Source organism: Chionomys nivalis, chromosome 6, assembly GCF_950005125.1.
Source record: "Chionomys nivalis chromosome 6, mChiNiv1.1, whole genome shotgun sequence".
NCBI lineage: Eukaryota > Metazoa > Chordata > Mammalia > Rodentia > Cricetidae > Chionomys > Chionomys nivalis.
This window is the reverse complement of record NC_080091.1, coordinates 40,589,585-40,614,277: the sequence shown is the minus strand read 5'-3', so window position 1 is coordinate 40,614,277 and position 24,693 is coordinate 40,589,585. Positions and strand designations below refer to the sequence as shown.

Sequence of the window (24,693 nt, the reverse complement as noted above, 5' to 3'; positions counted from 1 at the left end):
ATACACTACACACAACACACACACACACATTAAAAAGTTAATGCTAAAAATATTGTGGCAGGGAAAAATATCTAATCTTAAGGTAGTAGAATTTTACTATGTAAAACACAGATTATACACATGATTAAAGGAAAGCCAGGAACTTCTAGGCATCCAAAACCATGAAAGGCTGGGGTGTATGTGAGTGCACATGTGTCTGTAAATGTGTGGTCCTACTATCATCACAGAGCAAGTAGTCAGCATCTACAGTCCTGCCTTCCCAGAAGAGACAATCTGGCAGAAACTGTGTGTGAGCAAACAAGAGGTGTGAGCAGATGCACCAGCAACCTTCACAATCAATGCAAACATAAGCCACAGTTACCCACCGCTAGTGCTAGGAGCCCAACAACCGCACCCAGACCCGGCAAGAATGCCCGCATGGCATTGATCCTGCAACAGAGGGCTGGAGAGATGGTTCTGCTAAAACTGTATTCTGCTCTTCCAGATGACTCAAATTCAGTGCCCAGGACCCACGTAAGGCAGTTCAAACTGCCTGTAACCCCAGTTCTTGGTGGGAATCCAGAGCTCTCTTAGGACTCTGGGCACCAAGCACACATGTGGTTCACGGACGTACACACAGAAAAATATTCATGTGCAAAAGAGAAAACTAAGAAAAATAGGAACATAAGAGCTGTGTGTGACACATTTACACAATGGAACATTCATACAGCAGAAAGGTGATCAAGCTGCAGCTACGCCTAACATCGCAGGGAAAGCTTTGAAGTTGTGCCGGGCTACTATAAGCCAAGCGCAGACTTGCAAAGCATCCACACACAGTGGAAGGGCAGCAAATGGCCATGTTTGGGAAGCCAATTGCTCAGCTGGGGCTCTTCCAGCAGGACTCTCAATTGTCTTCCTTCCCGGAAACTAAACAAAGGAGAGGGTGGCAGGCACACCCGTCTACATCCCTCCACCTGCAGAGCTCCTCTGCAACCCCAGGTCCGCTCACCCTCCGGAGGCACCATCCAAAGGTCAGACACCATCCTGGCGGCTGGCACTGCAAGGGGGCTGCTGCACAGAGCACACATCTCCAGACAGGCAGTACTTCACATGGGAACACTGGCCAACTCGTTCATCAAAGACATGAGGTGGGTACTGGGGGCTAGACAGAGCTGAGTCTCAGTTCACACACGGGATGGCCACAGATACCCTGCTCAGGGAGGTAACAATATGGGGCCTTTTTTAGGTGTGGTCTTTGTTGATAGTACCAGGAGAAAGTATCTATTTTGAAACCTCCTCTCATACAAGGAAAGACTAGACAAATCTTGTTTGTTGAATGCAGAGCTTTCTTGTTTGTTGAATCCAGACTTGGTCTCGGTAAGTTCCTCATTGCTGGCCAGCGTGAAGGAGGAATTACTGCTTCCAGTTCCACTCCTCACTGTTCCACGATTGTTGTGTTTTGTTTTGTATTGGAGTCAAGGTTTCAAGTAGCCCAGATGAGCCTCACTATATGGCCTTGAACCCCTGACCCTCCTCCTCCCTACCCTGAGTGCTAGTTACAGCTGGCTTGTTCTTTTTAAAAGAGTCTTTAGGGGCCATCAAGATGGCTTAGTAGTAAAAGCACTTAGCAAGCATACTTGATGATTTGAGTCAGTCCCCCAGCACTTGGTAGGAGAGAATCAACTCCAAAGTTGTCCTGTGACCTCAAATGCATGCTGTGGCCTACATGTTTGCATGTGTATACACATTAACAATGATGATAGCAGTAAATAAAAAAAATTTAAACTATCTAAACTAATGTGTTTTCATCTAGGGAAACTTTCTTAGTCACAAAGTTTATATTTCCATCACAAAAATAGACACAAGATGAAAATAGGCTCCCTGGCTCTCACTGGCCCCTAAGGTAATGGTTATTACCAGTCTGCCTGCTCAAAGTCTCTCGTTGGTTTGATGTGGTGGGGATGGGAGGTTGAAGTAGGTATTGAATGCAGGGCCTCATACACTGGGCAGGCTTCCTACCATGGACCACATCCTCGCCCTCTTTTTCCTTTCTGATGGACCCTTACTACACTGTCTAGACTGGCCTTGAACTATGTAGCCTAAGCAGAACTTGAATGGGCTATCCTCCTGTCTCAGCCCAAGAGTGACTGGATGACAGGCCTGTGGTATCACCTGCTGCATCAGCATGTGCACACCAGGGCTAGCCACACAGTCAGCAGGAAAAACCACGCGCTGCACATGCCTACGAAGCTGAGTTCAAGTCTAGAGCCCACAGTGAGAAAAGAGAACTCTCAGAAGTTGTCTTCTGACCACATGTGTGTTACAGCACATGTGTGTATGGCCACCTGTGTATACATACACAATTATTTTAAAAGCAAAAAAATAAACGTGAATGGTTAACAATGGCTTGAGGACACTAAAATCTTTATATAAGAAAGGGATTTAAATGTGCATTTCTGTGAGCTGCTGTTCTCGCTTGGCACGAGGAGTCTTACTAGTCACACACTGTCCCTCCTCATGAATGACAGCACACTCTCTTGAAACTCCAACCCCAATTCCAGGGACTCAAGCTCTGCCTCCATCTCCATCATCTATGGACTCAGGCAACCAAGAAGGTTAACTTGCAAAGGAACCCACACTGCATAGAATTCAGTTTGATTGATGATGGTGGCACACGTCTTTAATCCCAGCACTCAGGAAGCAGAAGCAGCTGGATATCTGTGAGTTTAAGGCCAGCCTGGTCTACAGAGTGAGTTTCAGGGCAGCCAGGGCTACACAGAGAAACCCTGTCTAGAAAAGCAAAAAAGAATTCAGTTTAAAGCTCAAATAATGCCTAATGCAAATTCAATCCATTCGTAAGCAGTCAGCAGATTTCCAGTCTGATCTGTGATAGCCTACCACATCACATCTGAGTCCCGTTCTGGTGCCTTTCATGCCTACCCCTGACAGCTCAGTGGGTTGGCAGGGAGTCATGTAACTGCTGCTTTAATACTTCAGAGTGAGAGCCCTTGCCTGTCATGGTATCAGCACAGGGTGAGACCACTGCCTGTTCTGAGCCACCTCGTTCCTGTGCTGACCCCCTTCTCCCAACATTACTCTCATGCCTATCACTGAGCACATCCGGTGCTATCATTTACAAGTCTGGCACTGGCTACTTTAAGAGACAGGCACGGCCTCCATCAATTCCAGGAGGTCACTACCTGTCGCGGGCTGGTCTGTACTCTCCGACAGCCACATGTTGAATCCTAAACCTAGAACCTCAGCACATGCCGACACCTGCTGACAAGTGCCCGTCAAAGGAGCTCACTGGGTGACCCTGATGCAGTATGATGGACACAGGGGATCAGAACACACACAGGATGACTCTGGGGACATATGGAGAAGATGACCCCACACAAGGCTTACCTCAGGAGGAACCAGCCTGACCACCCAGGTCTGTGGAAGAACACAACTCCACCTTCAGTCCAAACAACCTGGCATGGCCCGTACACATTCATACAAGTATTTACCCTCGGGCCCCAAGGAGCCTCTCAAACATCTATCTCCCAGCCCAGGGCAGTCCTATCCACACACTGCACACTCAGTGAAAACATTTCTCTGCCTCCTGAGATCAAAGAGAAGAGAGACTTGCTTGGCCATCATGGAAGCCCAAACCAAGTGAGGCCCTCTCAACTCCAACCACCCGACTCCCTCAGTCCTTTCCACTACCCTCCCTGGCATTTCAGCAGATGGAGGTGGGAGGGTCCACTCTCAGGGGGCATCACCATTTTTGCACGCCCACCCCCCCAAGCTGTTCAGTGGGAGTCTTGCAGCTAAGTGAGGACGGTGAAGGCAAGAACACCCCAGGAGGAGAAGCCTTGGGCTATGGCAGTCCTGATGTTAGGGGCATATGAGCTCTGAGCTTTCTGACAGTCCCCTGCCAACTGGCAGGCTCAAGCCCACGGTTTAAAGTGTCCTGGTTACAGCAGTGGCAAATGAAACAAAAACCCCTTCTAAAGGAAACGAGGAAGTGGCAGGCAGCAACCTGAGCTGCCTGAAACATTTTAACAAGTGTCCCTGCAGGCAGACCCCAGAACTAACTTGAACTTCTGGCAATTTGGGGTAGGGTCAGGGTTCTCCTTCTCCACCAGGCTGGATCCTGTCAGGGCCCAGCCGATGTCCTATAAATCAGGACTTCAGCAAGAAGCTGCTTGCAGGTGTGTTAGAATTCAATGGGAGAAGAAGAGATGAAGTCAGGGCTCTTCAAAGAACTGGATGGGTAGCTGCAGACTGAGGGGGCTTGTTCCTGCCTAGGTCTCTGAGACTTCATGGATCGGATACAGACAGGAATTTGTTCTGGCTTCCAGACAGTGAGACCACACACCACTTCAGAGACCTGCAGGCCGAGCTGCAGACCTGCTCTACAAGAGGCGGCCCATCACTGGCATCCCAGGACCTTGGGAGCTTCAAGCTGCAACCCTTCTCAGCCCTTGGCTGTCTGTCCGCTGCTCACCAGAGTTTATGCTTCTGTTGTTTAAATCCTGTGTGGCAGGCTGGCTTACCCCACTTAAGGTCACTCCCAAACTGACAACAAAGTACCTCCACCTGGTACTCTTTGCTGTCTGTTTACTTCATTCTTACCAAGATGGGGACAGGTGACAACCACCTTACTGGCTAAAATGCATTTGTACTCACTGCTTGCAGGACTGCCTGGGCACAGTTGCTCCTGGTCATAGGAACCTCCTCGAAGGAGCATCTGGCCAAGGCTTGCTCCAAAGGAAAAGCTAGGGAAGTAGATCCCCGACAGTGGGTGGGGAGGGAAGGGTGAGGAAAGTGACAACGTATTCCTGGGAACCTAGAAAGCTGCTATAGGGCTGGGTACACGCGCAGTAAAGACCCGAGGAAGCCACAGTTCTTAACTGAGAAGGAAGAGGAGGCTAAGGCAGGAGAACTGACTGTCTCAGGCACCTAAGATTTGACATCTCTGTTACATCATGCGTCAGTCACAAAGCTAACCAGGCAGACACTACATGGGTGCATAACAAAGAATAAACCCCACACCCTCTGCTCAGGGAAGTCAATTAACAAAAAAAAGCAGACAAATAAGAACCTGGGACTGTTCTGGAGGGGAGAGGACACTCTCACCATGAAGTCTGCCTCCCAGGGACACTGGCCTACTCTGTCTGGTACTAGACAGAAGGTTCGACAAGGACAGATGGTACCCAGGGACACCGTGTGGCCAGGCAGGGGTGTCATGGTAGGCAATAGGCACCGAGATACTCTGAAAGGTCAGCTCCTGCTCTTGTACCTGGGGCCTTGCAGATACCCTGCCCACTTGCTACTCAGTACTGCCACAGAGGCACTGGAGGGCGTTCATGTTAAAGTGTTGATCTCTTCCACGTGGTGGAGGCAGATCTGCAACGACCTTGACAACATTTCTCCTATAGTATTAGTTGTGAGCCTAGCCTTTAAGGCTAAGCCATCTCTAGCCGGACATTCCTCAGGGGGATAGCCACTACAGTTGGGCAGCTGCACCTCCCCCCCAAGTCTCTTCATCAAGTGCCCCTGTCATTAAAAAAACCACCACCTGCTGCTTCTCACAAGCCTCCTCAGAGTGTCTGGTCTCTTCCTTGTCACTTTTCTAAACCACACCCCTTTCTATATTCTCCTCCTCATCTTAATAGCTTCAGCTCTTTCCTGGTCACCCTCAGACACACTGAGCCTCCCTGATTACATCACTGCACTGTGTTCTGTGACCCCACCACATCCTGGCTGCTCTAGCTGCCTTCCGGCAAATGCTGACAAGAACCAGTGTACTGTAAAGCTGACCACTGGCTATCCACAGCCTCCAACTGTTCCCTCCCTTCCCAACTTCTGTTCCTCTCATTTCCAGGCAGTTCAGCCCTCTGGCCTCCCCTGTTTCTAACAAATCCCAAGCCTTGCACAGTCCTGTCCTTTATTTTCAGCTGAAATTTTAGGGCATAAACTGAGCATGCCCAGAGGCATGAATTTTTTAAGAATGTGCTCCACAATATTAAACTGAGCAGGCTCAGGAATGCATTCCTTAACCGAGACGCTTAGGGATGGGACATTGCCCGGATGACTATCTCTAGGTCCCCATGCTTCCTCTGCTCAAGAGGCCGTTGCTTCAGGAAGGCCCCTTGTTCTCCTTCCCACTCTCTGTATCTGAGTTGTGCTTGTTTTGACTTTGCGCTCACCAAGATGGGAATCCACTGCATTAGGTTACAAAGAAAGCCTCCAGCTCAAGCAACCTGCTAAGACTTGATTTTATTTTTAGAAAATGAAAAAGAACGAGGTTGAAAATCAGTTCAGCTTGTGTGTTTGCTTTAAATCCACACTTAGCTGCACCAGTGTTACCGTGACCATCTGGGGACAGGGCACCAGAAGCACCCTTCCTTCCCAGATACAAGTCATAATGAAAAATCACAGCAGCTTACGAGGGCTCTGGGACAAATCCCCACCAATGAGACAGCTACAGCCTTTGTTTCGTTCCCTGCCCTGACCGGGAAGGGAAGGCTTGGGAGAAGTTTCCCACTACTAAAACAAAAATATGCACCAACACAGAAAGATGCCTGTAACTACAGTGTCTGAGAATGGCTTCCTAGGAACAAGGAGGTAAACACTGACTGAGCCATGCTGTGGCCAGCACCTCACCTCAGACAGCACCGCCTTCACTGAACAGAGTCCTGGAGGAAGGTCTGGTTTTCTCCTCTTACGTTCCAAACTTAGATCCCACAGGAAACCAGAGGTCCCCAAGGGACACTGACCATTGACATATCAGGTTCTCTGAGGCAGTGATACTCAAAGGCCCCATCAGCTGCAGGCAAAGAACCTAAGCCGCCCCAGGGATTCGCCAGGGAGGTCCCCAGAGAGTCAGCCCACTTTGCTTCTATAAGCCTTTCACTCAGACACTGCAATGACAACTCAGGATCAGACACAAAACGGGCTTCAGAGGAGCACCAGGAAAGGAGCCCTCTAGCAACCAGCATGGCCAGGAGCCAGAGAAGGAGGGCGGTCCTGCCAAACCAGGAGGTTTCTGCCTGTCCAGTACAGATGTCCTGACAAAACCAGCCAGACAACAGCCTAAGGTCAGGGTGCAGACCAAGGCAGAGGCTGCAGAGCAGGACAAAAGCCTCAGTGCAGGGCAGAGCAGATTACTGTGACAGTCTGCAGAGGCCACAAGGCCACTGGGAGTGAGCCAGGGCTGTGAGTGGCAACTGTTCAGGTTACAATGAAGCTGTTCCTTCTGAACGTCCTCCAACTTACCTTTTTGTCCTCTTTGGTCTTTCTAACATTTCGATGGGGCCCAAAAATGTTTTGCATTCCAAAAGCCTTCCTGGAGCAGTCCCTCTTCTGGGTGCTCAGCGGGGCCTGAGCAAAGCTGCCCTCCACCCGGTACCGGTCTGCAGGGATCTTACTCATGGGGGGAGGCAGCGTGCCGCAGTTGACACTGGACCACCCATCAGTAGAGTCTGTGTAGGATTCCTGGTCACTGGCATGTCCGCACTGCCACTCTTGGAGCACGTGGACTGGGAGCCACCTCTGGTTGAAACCACAGCTGGAACCTGTGGCACCTCTCTTGGAAGGGGGTACAGAACTCCTCAAAGAGGTTGGAGGGACCTCCATATGAGAGGTAGGCCCTGAAGGCTTTGTTAAGTCCCAGAACCTGTCGGTGTGGGGGCTGGTTTCCAATGGGGAGCCCACCTCTGGGTCGTGGCAGAAAGTTCCATTCCAGGGTGCACCCCAAGGCTGTGAGCTCCTCCCACTCACACCTTCCCACCCTGGGCTACTGCCCTGGCCATGCCTGCTGGAGCTCCCACCCAGGTCAACCACAAGCACCCTGTTGCTCTTCTCTTCCTGGTTGAAGTTGCCAATGCCGCTGTCACTGTTGCTGCTGGTGCTGTTATTCTGGTGGGCATCAGGATCCCCGTCTAGAAAGGCACGGGCCCGCACACCCTCAATCAGCTCGCCCATGTCTCGGTACAGGACAGAGATGAACTGAAGCACAGGGAGGGAAGATGCTGGGAATTCCAAGCAGCCGCTCGTGTCTGGGTCAGCTGTGCATGCAAACCCAAATCTCCGTGCAATGCCTTGGTGAATCTTGTGATGAAACAAGTCTGGGTCCACCATGAACACATGGCAGGACGTCCTCAGGGCACCTTCATCCTCCTGTGCCAGGCCTCCATCATCATTGGTCTGCATGGTCACCAGTCCAAAGAACCGCTTGTCATCTGGGCACACTGCACTGAATGCCAGCTTCTCTGCAGGATATTCCGCCACCACACCAGCCCTGTCAGTGACCAGCTGCACACAGTCATGCATGACCTTCATGGTCACTAGTGAATGGATCTTCTGCTCGGCCCGCAGGCGGCGCATGCAGCCACGAATAGCCTGTAAACTGTCATGCTCCAGGTTGGAACTTGTGGAAGGGAGCTCGATGGAGCCCAAATAGCCCACGACCATGGCAACATTTAAAATACTTGCATCTAGTCCAAAGTCATCATGACTGTCCAGCCCCACAGTGAATACAGAGTCGTCATTGATAACTTTCGATATCTCCTCCTTGGAGAGCATGCTGGGATGTGGCGCACAGAGACTGTCCTGACCAACATCAAGCCGCAAAGCAGCTGACTCGGACAAAGACCTCTGCTTCAGCTTCGGTGACTCAGGGCCACTGGCACAAAGATTTGGGCTTTCAAAAATCATGTTGAAAATCCCCCCAGACTGCACCTCTTCCACAACTCTCTCTGCCCTGTTTATACCCAAAGCCTTAGAATCAAGCTTAGGCCTCAGCCAGCCTTTTCCCTCATACAGGCCGCCTTCTTCATCACTGGAACAGGACTCCACATGACTGGTGCCCTCACAGATCACCATGTGCAGAACACCAGAGCATTTCCCAATTAGTTTCACTACATCTTCATGCGAGGCTTTCTTCACATTGATTTCATTGATGGCTAGTATCTGGTCTCCAGCCCGGAGACCCACAAAATCCGCAGGGCTGCCCCTCATGACACAGCTGAGCACACAGGGTGCCTGTCCTGACAGGGTGAAGCCATAGCCAGCTCTGCCTCTGGCCACTTCCACGCTCCTCACTCGAGGGGCCACAGCGCCAGGCTGTCGCTTCCCTGGCTCCCCTGCCCTGTACATCTTGGTGCACCTTCAAGGCCAATTGCATGGCACACTAGTCCAAAGAGTCCATGTTTCAAGGAATGTTGAATGCTACTGAGGTATTTTTGTCTTGAAATGTTACCCTAAGGAGGAAATACAAATACCTTGTTATTAAAGATCCTGTATCTCTAACTTTTACTGGCATTACCTGACTCTACATGGTAATTCACAATAAAAACCACCAGAGTCTCTACAGTCACCACGTAAATGTGAAGGTGAAGGCAAACCATCTGAATTTGGAGGATCTGATGCCAGGCTAAGAGCCCTGCTATCACAGTGGAAAGCTGTGATCTCTCTCCTTCAGGATCCTGAAGAGGATATCCATTGAACAACTTGGAGGCCTCTGCATCCAGCCTCCATAGACAGAGGCTAAGGCGCAGGCCTAGGTTCCCCTGAAAGCTCCATGGAACCCCTTGTAGGTCCAGTGTTAAAAGCAAGGTTTGTTGCTGTTCTGGGGTCAAAGGCCCCAAAGATCACCACCCAACTCTTTTACCTGATCCCAAATTCCTTCCACAAAATGCACTTCCATATCCCATGACTCCCCCACAATTAATTTATTTTGAACAAAGAGCTATGCTAGGAAAACACGTAAGTATGTAACAACCTCAATCAATAAAACCATGAAGGTCATCCAAGAGAAGAGATAAAAACAGCAATTGAACAAAGCAAAACAATGCTGTACTGACTTACTTATTCCAGGGGGCATGACTTCATAAAGTACTGGTTGTCATTAAATCCAGGCCTAAGATTCCAGGGTATTTTTGTCCTTTTGGCTGTGAGTCTTAGCCTTTAATGGCTGAGCCATCTCTCCTAGCTCCTTGAGGGTATTTTTTAATCAGCCTTAAGAAAGTGAAAATGTAGCTACTTTACTCTAAAGACAAAAAGGTTAGAGAGCAGACCAGAGTCAGGGTCCCCACACCACCCAGGCCAGTGATCCACAGGACTCCTAGGACTTGGCACGGAGGCACACCAGGTTAAGACTCATTACAATATAGGGACTCCAGGTAAAATCAGCAGAGGGGAAGATACACAGGGATGCCCAAGAAACCATGCATGAGCTTCTAGAATCTTCTCCCAGGGAAGTCACAAGGACACACTTAAGTCCCTCTAGCGAGGAGCTGTGACAACATGCACATGTGAATTGTCCAAGCAGGGGCCCAGCAAAGACTCAGAGTCTAGGGTTGTCACTACTTGTGTCTTCTGTACAGCATGTATGAAAACTCCAGCCTCCCAAAGAAGAGCAAGTACAGACATAAGTCACATTGTCTCTGTGTGTCACACAGTCCGCAGAGGCACAAGAAACCTTTCCCACCAGGGGAGGCAGGCGCCATCCCAGCATGCAGGCATCTCTTGGATGGGTGTCTAATGCTGTGAGAACTCTACTGCCTCAGACTCCTTCAAGATTATGCTTTAGAAAATACAGTGGGTGTGACAGTGACTCCTCTGGTAAAGTGCTTCTATGTAAGCACAAGGGCCTGAGTTTGAGCCTTGGCATTAAAAAGTGAGCAAAGCAACACATGCCTATAAATCCAGTACCAGAGAAGGGCAGGATGCTAGGAGTCTATTGGTTGGCAAGCTACAGGGTCAGTGAGTAATCCTGTCTCAAAAAATAAGGTGGAAGCCATATGTGGTGGCTTATAACTTTAAGCCCAACACTCAGGAAGCAGAGGCAGGCAGACTGTGTGAGTTCAAGGGCAGCCAGGGATTCACAGTGAGACCTTGTCACAAAGACCTGAACATACACAAACACGTTTATACACATATACCACACACAGAAAAAAATAGATACCAATACACACATATCTATGACTGCTACATCAGAAGGCCGAGGCAGGAGATCTCTATAAGGAGGAGATCAGCCTGGGCTACAGTGAGACCCTGTGTCAGGAAGGAAAGGCAATCCAGCAGTGGCTGGAATGTGATGATCCAAACTATAAAGACGAGCTTGGTGTTTGCAGAACACGTCGTTGAATTAATTACTCTCTTAAGACATTCTTGTGTCTTGAGATAGTTTCCAGTAACAGAATTGTGAACAGATTCTAAATGATTTACAGACACACCAAGGCTAACTGGCAAGGGCAGCGGGAGAGCATCAGGAGACTGCAGGAATGGTCCCAACAGTGAGAACAAGGGGACACAAGATGCATGTTTGAGAATTACTTTTGCTACACAGGAGTGAAGAAAGGACAATTTATCTATAAAATATGGCATCATTTAATATCTAAGTGATGCTAAATTAATAATTTATTAGTCACCAATACTGGAGCTGGGAGTACAATCCTATACAGAGAATGATTAGCATATGAGAAGCCCTAGTCTCCACTCCACACTGAAGATGACCAAGAAGCTGTTTTAAGATCTCAGTGGATCTGTTGTGGAATATTAGTTGAAGATGTGTTACATTTGTTTATGCTGTGTAACATTTGTTTACTGACACAAAGATGTGTTGCATTCTTTATGCTGCATTTGTTTAACTCCGTGAAGCTGCATTGTTTTGTCTGTCTAAAACACCTGGTCGGCCTAAATAAGAGCTGAATGAGCAATAGCAAGGCAGGGGCAAGAACAGGTGGGGTTGACAGGCAGAGAGGAAATGGAAGGAGAAAAGGATCAAGCAGCAAGAAAAGAAGAGGTAACCACCCAGCCACTCAGTCAGACACAGAACAAGAATGGAAGAAAAGAAATACAGAAACAGAGAAAGTTAAAGCCCATAGGAAAAGGTAGATGAGATAATTCAAGAAAAGCTGGCTAGAAACAAGACAGGCTAAAACCGGCCATTCATAAGAAAGAATAAGACTCCATGTATTTATTTGGAAACTGGACAACAGGCCTCCAAAGGGTGAAGAGAAAAGAAATGAAAGCAAACAAACAAAAAGAAAAAAATCAACTACATGGGTCTTCTCTGGGGAGCAATGGGCAGAACTGTGGCCCTTGCACTGTAATGCCCACACTCATGCATGCTCCCTCTCCAACCACAGAGCATGCAAACAAGCTGATGTGAAGGATATGAGACAGGGAGACAGATAGTCCTGACCATTCAAGGGAGCTCCATGGAACCCTGGAGCCCAGGGAAAGGGATGGGGAGAGGTGTCATTCAGCAGAGACAGCGTGTGTGTCTGGAGGACCCAAGGATAGGGCTCAGGATGTAAGATGGAGACAACAAAGCCTCCAGGAAGACTCATGGCCCTGGGACGCCGTGACTTTAGCGAGGTCACCAGACCCATGGGTGCCACAACATGGCTCAGCCTTATAGCTTCTTGTTTTGGTGGCTCCAGAAGCAAACACAAGGGACTGCAGGAAAGACACAGTACAGGATAATCTGCCTGGGACAGTACTGACCATGGTGTCACTGTGAAGATCAACCATCGCTGCAAGCTGCTCCAGGACCAGAGATGCAGCGCCCTCCTCCAGGGCCAAGAAACCCCTCACTTGTCTGGATCAGTCTATGGAACACAGACACAGATGGTACTGGGCCCGAAACAGGCCCTCCAGAGCACAGCCTCATCAGTACAGGTGCCACAAGCCACACTCTCTAACAGGGACCTACCCCCAGAAGATCCTCTGGCCACCTCTTGCCCTACCCCCACCTGTGGCTGTCAAACACCTACCGGGCACCGCCTACACCAACATCTACATCAGGCACACACCGAAGACCAACAGCTGTCCCACTGACACCACCCCACAGGTTCAAGTTGATGGTGTCTGACCTCCCAGTTACTGTAGCGACCTTGTGGAGGCCCAGGCCTGCCCTCCTACCCACCCATCCTCCTGACCCTGGCAGACCTGGATCTGGAACCATCTGGACACAGTGCAGAGGTAGGACCAGCAGGTTCTTAAGCCACATGGTTGTCACCAAGCAAGGCATAGAGCAGCAAGACGAGAAAAACAGCTCCTTTCTGTGAAGACCTCTCAGGCCACTGATCAGGGGCCCACAAGGTCACTGCACCAGACAACACCACTGACTTCTGATACCTACTGCTTCATGAATTACTCCCAAAGCAATGGCGACCCGGCACTTGGGTGCAGACATCCCCAGGTGCTCTCAGCCAGGGAGTTCTTCGCCTACTAAAGACCCTTCTGTCTGCTTCTTCTCCTTAGAGACCTAACTTCTGTCTAACTGCACTCCAAGCCCCCTCCCCGCTCTAGCTCTCCCTTAAAAACTTGCTAGAGCCGGGCGATGGGGGCTCGCGCCTTTAATCCCATCACTTAGGAGATAAAGGCAGGTGGACCTCTGAGCTTGAGGCCAGTCAGAGCTACACAGAGAAATCCTATCTCAAAAACCAAACAAAAATAAACACTAGCTATCATCTCCCAAGCCTCCCTTCCCCTTTCTCTCCCTTCCTCTCTGCACTGCTCCCCCATCCATGCAACAGCCAGCCTCCTTAGAAAACCCAGACCCCATGGCCTCAAGCTGTCCCCACCACCCAGTCACATGGTTTTATGACACCACCTCTGCTACAAGGCATCCCACCCACCTAGGGTCCTGGGTTCCCTCTCAAGTTCTTTACATCAATGTCCCCAGCCCTTCAGTATCCCTTTGGTTCCCTCATTGTGCTCCCAGACCTCTGAAACCTGGCCCTCCCTTCCCTTCTGGCTCCAGCTCATGACTGGCCTTCCTCTTGTGGCAACTTCTCTCCTCATTCCCCTGCCCCTTCTAGAAGGTTCAGTCTCTAAGAATGGCTCCCAGCTGTCTCCCCATCCCAGAGATTTCCACTCCATGACTGGTCTCCTACATGTTTATCTCCCACAAGCATGCCCAACAACCCAATCCCAGCAGAGTCCAAACACCCTCAGAGACAAGGTCAGCTCTCCAGATGTCAGAGGAAGACAGCCAGCCCCTAAGAGCACCCTAAAACCTTGTCAAGCACATGCAGATACCAGATGGTGCCACCTCAAGATAAAGTTATCCAAACTATGACAGACTACCACAACAGAGCATCTCCTAAGCCCAAAACATCCACAGCACAGAGCAGAGCAAACGGCGTCAGAGAGGCTGGAGGCCCTGTCCCTGAGCTGCACAGGAGGATGAAACATGAGCTGGGTTTGTCTGTAAGGAGACAGGAGGGCCCCTACCTCAAGGGTATGTTTGGGGTTGTACACTTAAATTGTAGGTTATGTGTGAGTAGAGAATTCTGAAATTCTGGCCGCAGCTGAAATTGAAGCCAGGTGCCAGCATCTGGGAGGATGTCTAGCCTTGTTTGACTTTTTAAAGGGGGAGAGGCTAAGAATAAAGGAACCCAGAGAATAAATAATGGGCGGGATCATGTAGCTGCCAAAAGAGAGGGCCCCCACCTACCCTGCAACTCAAGGGGCATGGGCTGTAGTGTTAGGACAAAACAACAAGGGACCCTGTTACTTCTATCCAGTCTCTAATGAGCAGCTAGCAGCTTGGATCCTGGGAGAGAGTAGCGGTCAGTGGGGGCTATGGCGGGTTAGCTGGTTCAGAGACAAAGATAGACAAGGAGCTGTGCACTCCGAGCAGAGAGCACAGAAAGTGCCCCCATAAAACAGAGCAAAAGGACAAGGACGTACCACAGACAGCACTTAGGCTGAGAGGGCACAGAACTCCAGCAGCCACAAACAGGCCCCAACACTCCAGGACCTGCCCACTAACACAAGGGGCTGGCCACTCCTCACACCAGCACCTGTGTGAATGAGCACAGCTTTGCCTGTTCCTAAGACAGAAACCTGTGGTGACTGCCCAGAAAGGGCAGCACCTCCACCTTGTGTCCCCATTGGATGTGATGATCCAGCTGACCTGCAGCCCACGAGATCTGTCCTGCTCAGATCACTACCGTCACCAGTTGGTCTTCTCCATCTGCCAAGGAGCATCATCTGCACTGAAAAGCAGGGGACAGGTGAACCACCGTGGGGGAACCATGCCCTGCCTGCCTTCCCACGGGCACCTCAAACAGTTTCACTAAAAGGAGCAGGCTGCTGTGCCCACATCTGTCGCACACACCAACATGAGAGCTTTCTCCGTGCCAGGCACAAGAAAAACAACAAGGACAACAGGGCCCACCTGGGGAGCCCACTGAGGGACTGCAGGTCCCTGGGCAGAGAATCTAAGAGAGGAGGCACCAAGCTGAGGCAGGAACATGCCGGCTCCACTCCCATCACCTACCCAGCTCACCTGCACCCTCTTCTTGGAACACACTCCCACCTCCCACTCCCAGGGCCACTCAAATTGCACGGGCTTGCTTCCTGCCCTAGTGTACTTGAACACGGATGTGCAACCACAATGGGAGGTTTCTAGAGGTGCTGAGTAAGACCTGCCCCCCTCAAACTCACATTAATTCACCAATGCAACAGTATTAAAAAGTAATGGAACATTTAACACGTTAGGCTACCCTGTAAAAGTAGTGACACTGCTCTCACAGGAGTGGGTTAGTTCCCACCAGAGCAGGCTGTAGAAAGGGTGTGTTTGGCCCCTCCCTGCTGGCTTCCTCTTGCTTGAGTTCTCACTCTGTGGTGCTAGATCACCAGGGCCGTGAGACTGACCAGGGGCCAGTCAGAAAGGGCTAGTCAAATTTGGAGAGTTACTCAAACCTCGTTACCCTATTGAGTACTCCAGTGTTGGGTATATTTTTGTTATGGTGGCAGAAAGAGAGATAGCTATGGCAGATCTTTTAGCAAGGTGCCCCATATCTAGAGGTTAAGGCACATCCCTGCCCTCAGAGCAGGAGTTCTGCCAGAGCTGCTGAGCCAGAGAAAGAAGGGTTACTCCACAGTACTACTGAGAAGTGGAGGAACCTTTGGGAGGCTGGGCTGACTAGAGGAAGCTAGGTCATTAAGATATGTCAAGGTTTGAATGTGAAATGTCACCAACGGCCTTGTATTTCGAACACTTGCTCTCCAGCTCGTGGTGCTGTTCTGGGAAGCTGTGAAACCTTTAAGGTATGGGACTTTACTGGAGGCAGTGGCTCACTGGGGAGCAGACCCTGAGAATTAGGTTGGCCCAGCTCCAGACTGAGCTCTCGCCTCCTGATCTGCACAGATATGACAATCTGCCCTGCAAGTTCCCACCACCAATGATGCCCCAGTCACCATGCTTTCCTCAGCTCGCTAAACTGGATTCCCTTAAACCAACCCTGAGTTAGAGCCAAGCTCTCCTCCCTGGGATGGCCTGGCAGGTATTATCTCAGCAACAGGAAAAGAAATGAGACATGGTGTGCCCTGGAAGGGCACTGGAACCCTGGTTCCTTCCTGCCTGTCCTTCACTTCCTGGCTGCCAGGAGGTAAGCTCTGCCCCACCGTCTGCTCCCCCCATGATGCACTGCACAGGCTCAAGCAATATATATCCATATATATCCAAACACATACCCATATCAATGACCAGGGATCTTGCTGAACACACATTCAGAAGGAAACCAAACACCAGAGGACTGACAAACACCCTGGCACATTTCCCAGCTGCCCGTAGCGACAGGGCCTTCCATCCTCCAGGAGAGAAAACTAGGGCTGCCTCGCTTTCTACTCCCAAGCCCTTCACCCATTACCCTGTGCCCAGCCCAACCAGACACCCCCACAAGTGCTGTGAGGATGACTGCCTTCAGGGACACATGAGCTCTCCAAGCTGGGCAGCAGCACAGTGCTTCGTGGCTGTGGCCAGGCCCACTCCCTGCCAGGTTACCTGTACTGGTTACCCTATAAGGCAGGCACATGCAGACAGCACTGCCTCTCTAGCTGTCCCATGGTTCAGCAGAGCAGACAGCACCTCTAGCATTGGTCACATCTCCAGGAAAAACCATTGGAGGGGCATGCAATGCAAGACAGGCAGGAAGCCCTGCTAAAGCCAAAGAAATCTAAAGGACTCGAGGAGGACAACTTCCAGTCTCCTGTTCCGCACACTGTGTCTACCACTCCCCTGGAACACTCACCTGCACCTGTCTCCCCAATCTGCACCCTCCTAGAAATATACCCTCACAGCCGGACCTCCTCTGCGCAGTCAACAGGTAGCTAAGGCTCCAGAGTCCCTGCTTGTGAGCACCAGCTAGAGAAGCTGTCCTATGATGTACATGGTCTAAACAAGACAGCCAGAGTCCCAAGGGGGACCCAGGAAAACTGAGGGGCCTGATTCCTCAACATACAGAGCAAACAGGGATTATCTTGCAGGCCATGACTCGGGTCATATGGAATGCCAACAAGGAGATCCACAGATCCATCAAGTTTCTGAGAAAACAATGGCATCAGAAACACTACCAGTTGGAACTGAAGAGGCAGAAGGCCTCAGGAGGACATGGGCACTGGATCCTGTGAGCCCTCACAACAAGAAGCAGGTGACAGTATCTCAGCTGCAGGAAGAGCACATTCCAGGAGGAGAAACCAGACCGGGAGGAATACTGAGGTCTTGGGATTTAACAAGGACCCTGCAGCCATTCCCAGTCTAGACTTCAGGATGGCCACAGCTCGGAGGCCATCTCATTTCTCAGTCTTCTCTGCACTGCGCAGGAAGGCCTGCAGTGGGGACATCTGTCCTGGGTATGGGCAGGTGGGTCGACTGCTTATCCCTTCAGTTTCCTCTCCAAGGGTTTGAGTCAGGCCCTCATCTGCACCAAACCAACTCAAGTGCTAGAGTCTGACCTGCTACTGCTGTGGAACACATCTTGTATGTAGGATAAGGGCCACTGGGACCAGCGATTGACAGGGAGCTCTGAGATGCCCCATAACCAGGCCTCCTATTTATCCTGCCCTTAATAGTATTCTTGTCTTGGATGCGAAACGGACCTAGTGACTCACTTCCAACTACTAAACCCCAGCAAAAGTGATGAGGTATCAGCTCCGAGGCTAGGTCACAAAAGGACTGTGGCTTTTGTCTTGCCCTCCCCCTTCTCCCTCACTCTGAGGGAGATGTCAGGTTGTGAGCGTCCCTAACTAGACACCCACATGACAGAGAGCCAACAAGATGGGAAGTCTGCCAGTAGCCGTATGAGCAACCTTGGAAGAGGATCTTCTAGAGCCAGCAACTGCCACAGGTGAAACCTGGAAGCAGCTCCTCCCAACACAGCTCAGACTGACAGTTAAATCCCAACCTGTGTGAGTGCTGACCACAGAAGCACGCTGTGTAGTGTAAGCTGCTGTGCTGGGGACAACCTGCTGCTCCGCAGTAGATGGCCAATGTCACAGAGAACACAAAATAAAAATTCATCACTTGATCTTCCATCGCTACACTATAAATACATACACAACAGCATTGTTTATTCCTGGGTGGCCAAGCATAGGAAGGTGTTTTCAGACAGGTTCCCTAAAATTGAGTCTGTGACAAGACGACAGCTGCAACATCAGAGCTATTCCAACAATAAAGCCAAGGAACTGGCGGGAGGGACCACCACTGGATAGCCACCTGGTAGCTCAAGGTCTCGTCATTCGAGTGTACTAATCCCATTGACAAATGCAGAGATGAGCTCAAGCACATCCTACATCCAGGGTCCAAACCTCCACTCAGAGACTGTTCTCGGAGCCTGCTGCAAGTCCTTGGCAGTTCATGTCTCCAGTGTGTTTGAGAGCAGCTTGGCAGCCATTGCACTGCAGTGTGCCCAGGGGCCGATGGAGCAGTGCTGGCTGGCTAAGCAAGCATAGTGTTGCTCCCCTCCCAAGCTCTTCTATAGGCAGGGTTCCTCCACGGTTTCTGCAAAGGTCAGTCCCTGCAGTTTTAACATTTTAGGTGCCAAGAAACCTGAGGCCAAACATTAGGACCATACAGATGTGTCAACTCTTGTCTTGCATAGTAAGCCCTTTTCTCCCTATCCTAGTCAGTCTTAACACCAAACACTCAATCCATTGCTAAGTTGCAGCACAGAAATTAGGTATGAAGAATTCCTTTAAACAGTGACTCTGAGGTCACCTTAGAATAAAACATTCCAAAGGAGAAAGAAATAGGGGTGGTAAAGAGGAAAGTGAAGACAGCCATCATTTGGCCTGCTCCGCTCCTCCAAATACACACTATCATCACAGTTGAGGACACCTGACAGGCGGAGGGGTCAGAGGCAACACAGCTAGACTAATGTCACAGCTGTCACATGAAACAAGCTTCAAATGCTGACTGAGAATAAATATCGAGCCTTAGGAGACAAGGCACAATGATCACGGGTGGCTTCCACAGCCCTTCCCCAGAGGACTCACCCGTGCTTACCTCAGCTCCCTGATGCATCCTCCAAATACAAGCTAAGCTGCCAGGACCCAAAGAGCAGTGTTTCCCATAGGAAGTAGAACCAGGACTCGTTGCATACCCAGGGACCTCAGAAGAGAGAAGACCAGGAACACAGAGTGTCCAGAGGCTGCAGGGACCCTGCCTCCAAGCAAAGCTCAACTCACACTTACCTGTTTTCAGATTTAGCAGCAAAGATACCATCTCAAAAGGCAAAAGGTTTGCTTTTCTTGTCTTTGAGCAACTATAATTTTTCCTGATGTAAAGTTCACAACTAGCAAACCCCAAAGGCTGGCCTAGTCACAGAAACAAACATGTACAAGCTCCCAGTGTCAAAGAAGGGACAGTGCAAGGCCACCAATGACTACAACACTTAGATATCCAAATGTAACGCTTCACATTGCCTGGGTTCACCCACTCCACAAACGGTGCTAGAGAGCGCACTGTGTGCATGCAGACAGGGCCTCCAGCTACTCACAGAGCACAGCAGAGGCGAGGTGCTCATGTAGTGCAGTGCCATTGCATGGGGTGAGGGAACACAGGAACGGGCACTGCCCCTTGGTTCCTTGGGATTCTGCACTATAGCACTGCAGAAACTGACAGAGCCCATTTCTTCAGTGCCCCCACAGGTTGAGGACCCAATTCTTTAGGCAGGGAAGGGAGCCATAAGCCATAGGAACCAACAAGGACTTGACTGCATGGGGCCCACCTGCCAGAGGTCGAGGACCTTCAAATGCAATAGCAGCAGCACACTGACCCAAGAAATCAGCAGAGAGAGTAGCTAGCCTCCATCACTACTTCATGAGACCCCCACAGCCAGCTGAGACCAGGGCTAGCACTGAGAATGGATGCCACCCGAGCCCACAGTCTGCTAGGCAGAAGACATTTGTCAACTCATTCCTCTCACTATGGGCACCAGTCTAGGCTCCCGAGTTTTAGAAAAGAGGCAGAACATGCAGAAGCCACAGCCTGTCAGGACAGGGGTCCTCACTGTCAACAGCTCTGCCAGGGCAATTCTGATCCCAGAAACACCAGTTCCAAACCTCTGAAATATTTAAGAGTAAACCATCCTAATTTTTCCCTTTCATTTTATTTGATCTTTCCTTTTTATCGCTAGTTGATATATAGTTCTGCTTGTGGTTTTTAAATCTGTGCAAAGCGAGTCTTTGAAGACAGTTGACTGGTTTCACAAAAATATGAGACACATTAGTAGTAGATGCTACATAAAAGACCAACAGCTTTTTTGGCAGTCCAGTGTCTCAAACACTAAACAGCAACATTTTCTCTGACAAGCCCAACTATAAAGAAACAAGGCTAATCCCTGGTGCTCATAGTCCCACCCAAGGAGCCTGAGCTCCCCCCATCCTGGGGCACCCTGCTCTCCTATTCCTAGCTAACCTTACCACATTTCCTTCACAACTGTCCCCTGCACCAACAGCACAAAGGACAGAAGAATAACTTTCTAGAGTTCTATACCCAGCTAAACTAACAAGGAACTAGACCATAAGGAAGGTTTCAAAATCAAGAAGGAAGGTTCTCTGTTACATTTCTTAGCTACTAAAAAAAGTAGAGTTTTAGCAAGACAAGGACGGATCTGAGATCAGAGGAGGAACCTGGCACACAGGAACCCAATACAGAGCGGTATAGCACAGGTGACCCCAGCTGACAGCTCTGTAGATCTCTGGACTTCAGGACAGACTGGAGAAGCTCTTCCAGTACCACCAGCTGTAGGTGCGGACTAACATGAGGATGTAATGAAATCCAGTTCTGGCACATCAGTGACAGCAAGATCAGCCCACAAGAGCATGATGGGAGCTGTGCTCCAAGCTCTCCTCAGCTCAGTGATGGCAGCTGGTTTAAGTAAGAGGCCCCACTATTAAAAGGGGCATGGAGAGATGATTCGGTAGCTAAGGGATCTTGGCTCAATCCCAGCACTTAAATGGTGGCCAATGATCATCCAAAAATATTTTTTAAAAGATGAGACATGGGGGGTGAGTGTACAGAGAGTTGAGACTCCATCCACCTAGGGTGGCCCCTCTGGGGCTGGGCAAGTGGCGCAGAATGCCACTGTTGAATTTAAACCCATGGGTTAGTTCCCAACAAACAAGTGTCATGGAAGGAAAACTAAGACCATGGCTCAGAGATAGATGAGCGATGCACAAAATATATATGTATATAGCACACAGTGTGTGCATGTCTATGTGACTGCCTGAACAAGGCAGAGGACTCATGGGGATGCCCTTACTACAGAGTTGGGGACAGTGAGGTCATAAGAGAACAAGGAAAGGAAACAAAGGACAAACAATATGCTCCCCTTCTCTCTCATTTATCCCCAGACTTTTAAAGACATTGAGTGCGGTCACTAATCACGTTAGTGCCTGCCTGGAACAAACAACTTCCGCATGGGAGAAGTTTGGCGTTTCTAAAATGGTAGCCCCTGAAAATCAGAAGCAAAGTTCCCATGCATATTTGGGCTTGTTTGCTTTGGGGTTTAAGGTTTGGGGTTTTTTTTTTTGAGTTTTTTTTTTGGGGGGGGGCTGTTTGTTTTGTATTTTGAGGCAGGGTTTCCCTGTGTAGCCCGTGCTGTCCTGGAACTTGATTTGTAACCAGGCTAGCCGCGAACTCACAGGTCCGCCTGCCTCTGCCTCCCTAGTGCTGGGATTAAGGGTGTGCGCCACCAAGACCAGCTAGATTGTTTTTAAACTATGTGTACATGTGTGTAATGCTCATGCAGTCCAGAGCCTGGGGAGGCCAGAGGCATCCGTTCTTCTGGAACTAGATCTATAGGGAGTTGTGAGCTGTCCAAGGCAGGTTCTAGAAACCAAACATGGTTCCTCTGCAAGACCAGTAAGTACACACTCTCAACCACTGAGCCATCTCTCTAGTGCGGTGATTTTTGTTGGGTCAAGGTCTCACTTGGCCCAGGCTTCAGCATCAAGCTCACCATCCTCCTAAGTGCTGGGGTTCAGGCTACTACTGAGCAGATTTCTGGAGACTGTAGTTTTTACTGGATTGCCGAGGGAATGGGAACCCCCACCTTCCTAAAGAGAATAAATGGACACCGCACCCTTTCACAGCTGGGCGTGCATCCAGAAACACTTCCACGGGGCAGCGAAACCACAAACTACCACAGTCCTTGTGTGTAGGACCCTTGGGTAGATCCATGCTGTTCCCCAGTGAGAACGGGAACCCACACCAGGGTCTTTACAGACGTAAACTGAGAACTTCAAATCTCCTGGTAACTCTAAATGTCCTTAAAGACCAAGGCAGAAGGAGGTTTAAGAGAAAGCTGTGTGATGCTGGAACCAAGTCCTGAACCCAGGGATGAGACTAGTGTCCACCTGACATGACAAGTATGGAGATTCTCCCTGAGCTTTCCCAAAGGACATGTGACCAGTGAGGCCCACTGCACACTCCTGGCATCCGGAGCCATGAAGAATAAACTGTTGTTTTAAGCCACTAAATTTAAATCTCTGCAAGAGCTCAATAGGAAACTTAAGCAAGTGCTGACTAGTAAATAAATGTTTGCAAGGTTTTCAGCAATCTCTCTCTCTCTCTCTCTCTCTCTCTCTCTCTCTCTCTCTCTCTCGCACGCATACATGCACACAATGTTAAGGGCCCTCAGCCACCCGATACCATCTTCGTGCACTTGCTGCCAGCATGCTCCCTCAGCCAGATGGAACCAGCATGTTGGGCCTGTCTCAGACACAGATGTCAAATGACAACAGGATTAGAAATACAGAGCTCAGCCTCAGCCTCTCCCACCCTGGGATCCTTGAAGGACCTATTGCAGCAGCCAGTGACCAGGCTCAGCATCACCTCTGTGATGCCCACCATCCATCGTCTTGAGGCTGTTGTTCTAAACGTAAGGCAAAAAATGAGCCAGTCCTTGACCCTCCTGCGTGACACATAGAACCACAAAGTGCCTCCTGTCACAAGTTGGCACTCGGGATGCACTGCAGTTTGGTCCTCAGTATGGACCCTTGCCTTCCCAAAGCCTGGAACACATACACCACCCCAAGTCTGAGGGCTTTTCCTCAGCTCTGGGATTTGCTGACCTCTGCCAGCTCTCTGTCCTCTCCTCGTCCCTGTCGGAGGCAACCCTCCTTCTGCATGACACTCCCCCAGGGTAGGGGCCAAGAAGCTTCAAGGTCCTACCCAAGAGCCTTAACTGCCCATCTGCCCTCATGACGTTCTCTGTCCCAACAGTGTCCCTGAAGCCCAGGTCCTGACTACTTGGTACTTGTCATCCGGCCCCCAAATGAAAAAGGTGTAACATTTTTATTCCCGTTTTTCTGCAGCAGAAACTTCATACCGACAATAGTGCTTCCTTCTGAAACTGAAAACTTAAGCACGACCCCTTGATTCAAAATTGATTTTGCTCCTCTCCCCCAACCCACACACACCAGTTGCTTACTGTAGTTCAAGGTTTCACTCCCAGGGCGACTTCCCTGTGCCAGCTTTCCCTCATCTACACTCCGGGTCTGAGCCCATTCCCGGAGCCTAGGCCCCTCTATCTGTATTCTATGGGTCAGAGACCCTCTGTCTACACTAAAGGGTTCTGAGCCCCCACCCCCGCTACATTCCACAGCTGAGTCCCCTGCCTATCCAGTTCCACTCTCATCTATACTCCATAGGTCTGAACCCCTGTCTACACTCGACAGCTCTGAGACCCCTTGTCTACACTCCACAGCTCTAGCCCCTCCGTCTATACTCCATAATTCTCGCTGTGGGCTGCTCTGCGTTCTTGCCCTACATTTCCTCAGTTCGGGTCCTTGGAAACGGTCTCTGCCCAAACAATGCAGCCGCGGGCTGAGTTAGACTTTAAATCCCCCATCACCGCCGGCCGGACCCGCTTCTGAGCCGGGTCAGATCCCGCCCGGGTCCGGTGGGCTGAGGCCCGTGCAGAACCTGCACATCCGGCCTGTGCGGGACCCCGGCCGTCGTCCGCGAGAGCAAGTTCCCGGAGTCCCGCGCGAACAAAGAAGGCGCGGGCGGCGCCCGAGCTCGGCCCCACTGCCGCAAGCCGACCAGCCCGGGCCGTGCGGGGGCGCGCGCCAGGGAAGAAAGACGCGCGAGGAGGCGCGCCGGCCCCGCTCACCTACCGGGCCGCCGCTTGCTCCCGCCGGGCGCCCGCCGAAAGCACCAACGGTCACCACCGTCGCCGGGCCGGGGGCGGGGCTCCTGGAGGGGCGGGGTCCGACCCCTGATAGCGGAGCTCGGGCTCCAGGGGGCGAAATTGTAGGGCGGGGCCCAGGGTCTAGGGGGCGGGGCTCGGTGAGGGGCGGGTCAGGCCGTTGTCCGGGACTCGGACCCGCAAGGTCCAGCTTCTGGGGGCATGGCTCCGGGGAGGGCGGGGTCCAGCCAATTTGAAAGGAGGGACTCAGGGTCTTGGGGGCGGG

General features: G+C 50.6%; 1 protein-coding gene across 5 annotated transcripts in view; it reads right to left on the bottom strand.

Annotated features, from left to right (window-relative positions):
* Rgs12 (regulator of G protein signaling 12) overlaps positions 1–24,487 on the bottom strand; it is a 101,055-nt gene extending 76,568 nt beyond the window's left edge. For all 5 annotated transcript variants that reach the window (XM_057772281.1, XM_057772282.1, XM_057772283.1 and 2 more), the window contains exons 1-2: positions 24,397–24,487; positions 7,246–9,230 (exon numbers count right to left, since the gene is read on the bottom strand). In XM_057772281.1, the coding sequence (XP_057628264.1) occupies positions 7,246–9,126 (1,881 nt within the window). In that variant the 5' untranslated portion in view covers positions 9,127–9,230; positions 24,397–24,487. The remainder of the gene's footprint in view (positions 1–7,245; positions 9,231–24,396) is intronic.
* Positions 24,488–24,693: the final 206 nt, after the last annotated feature.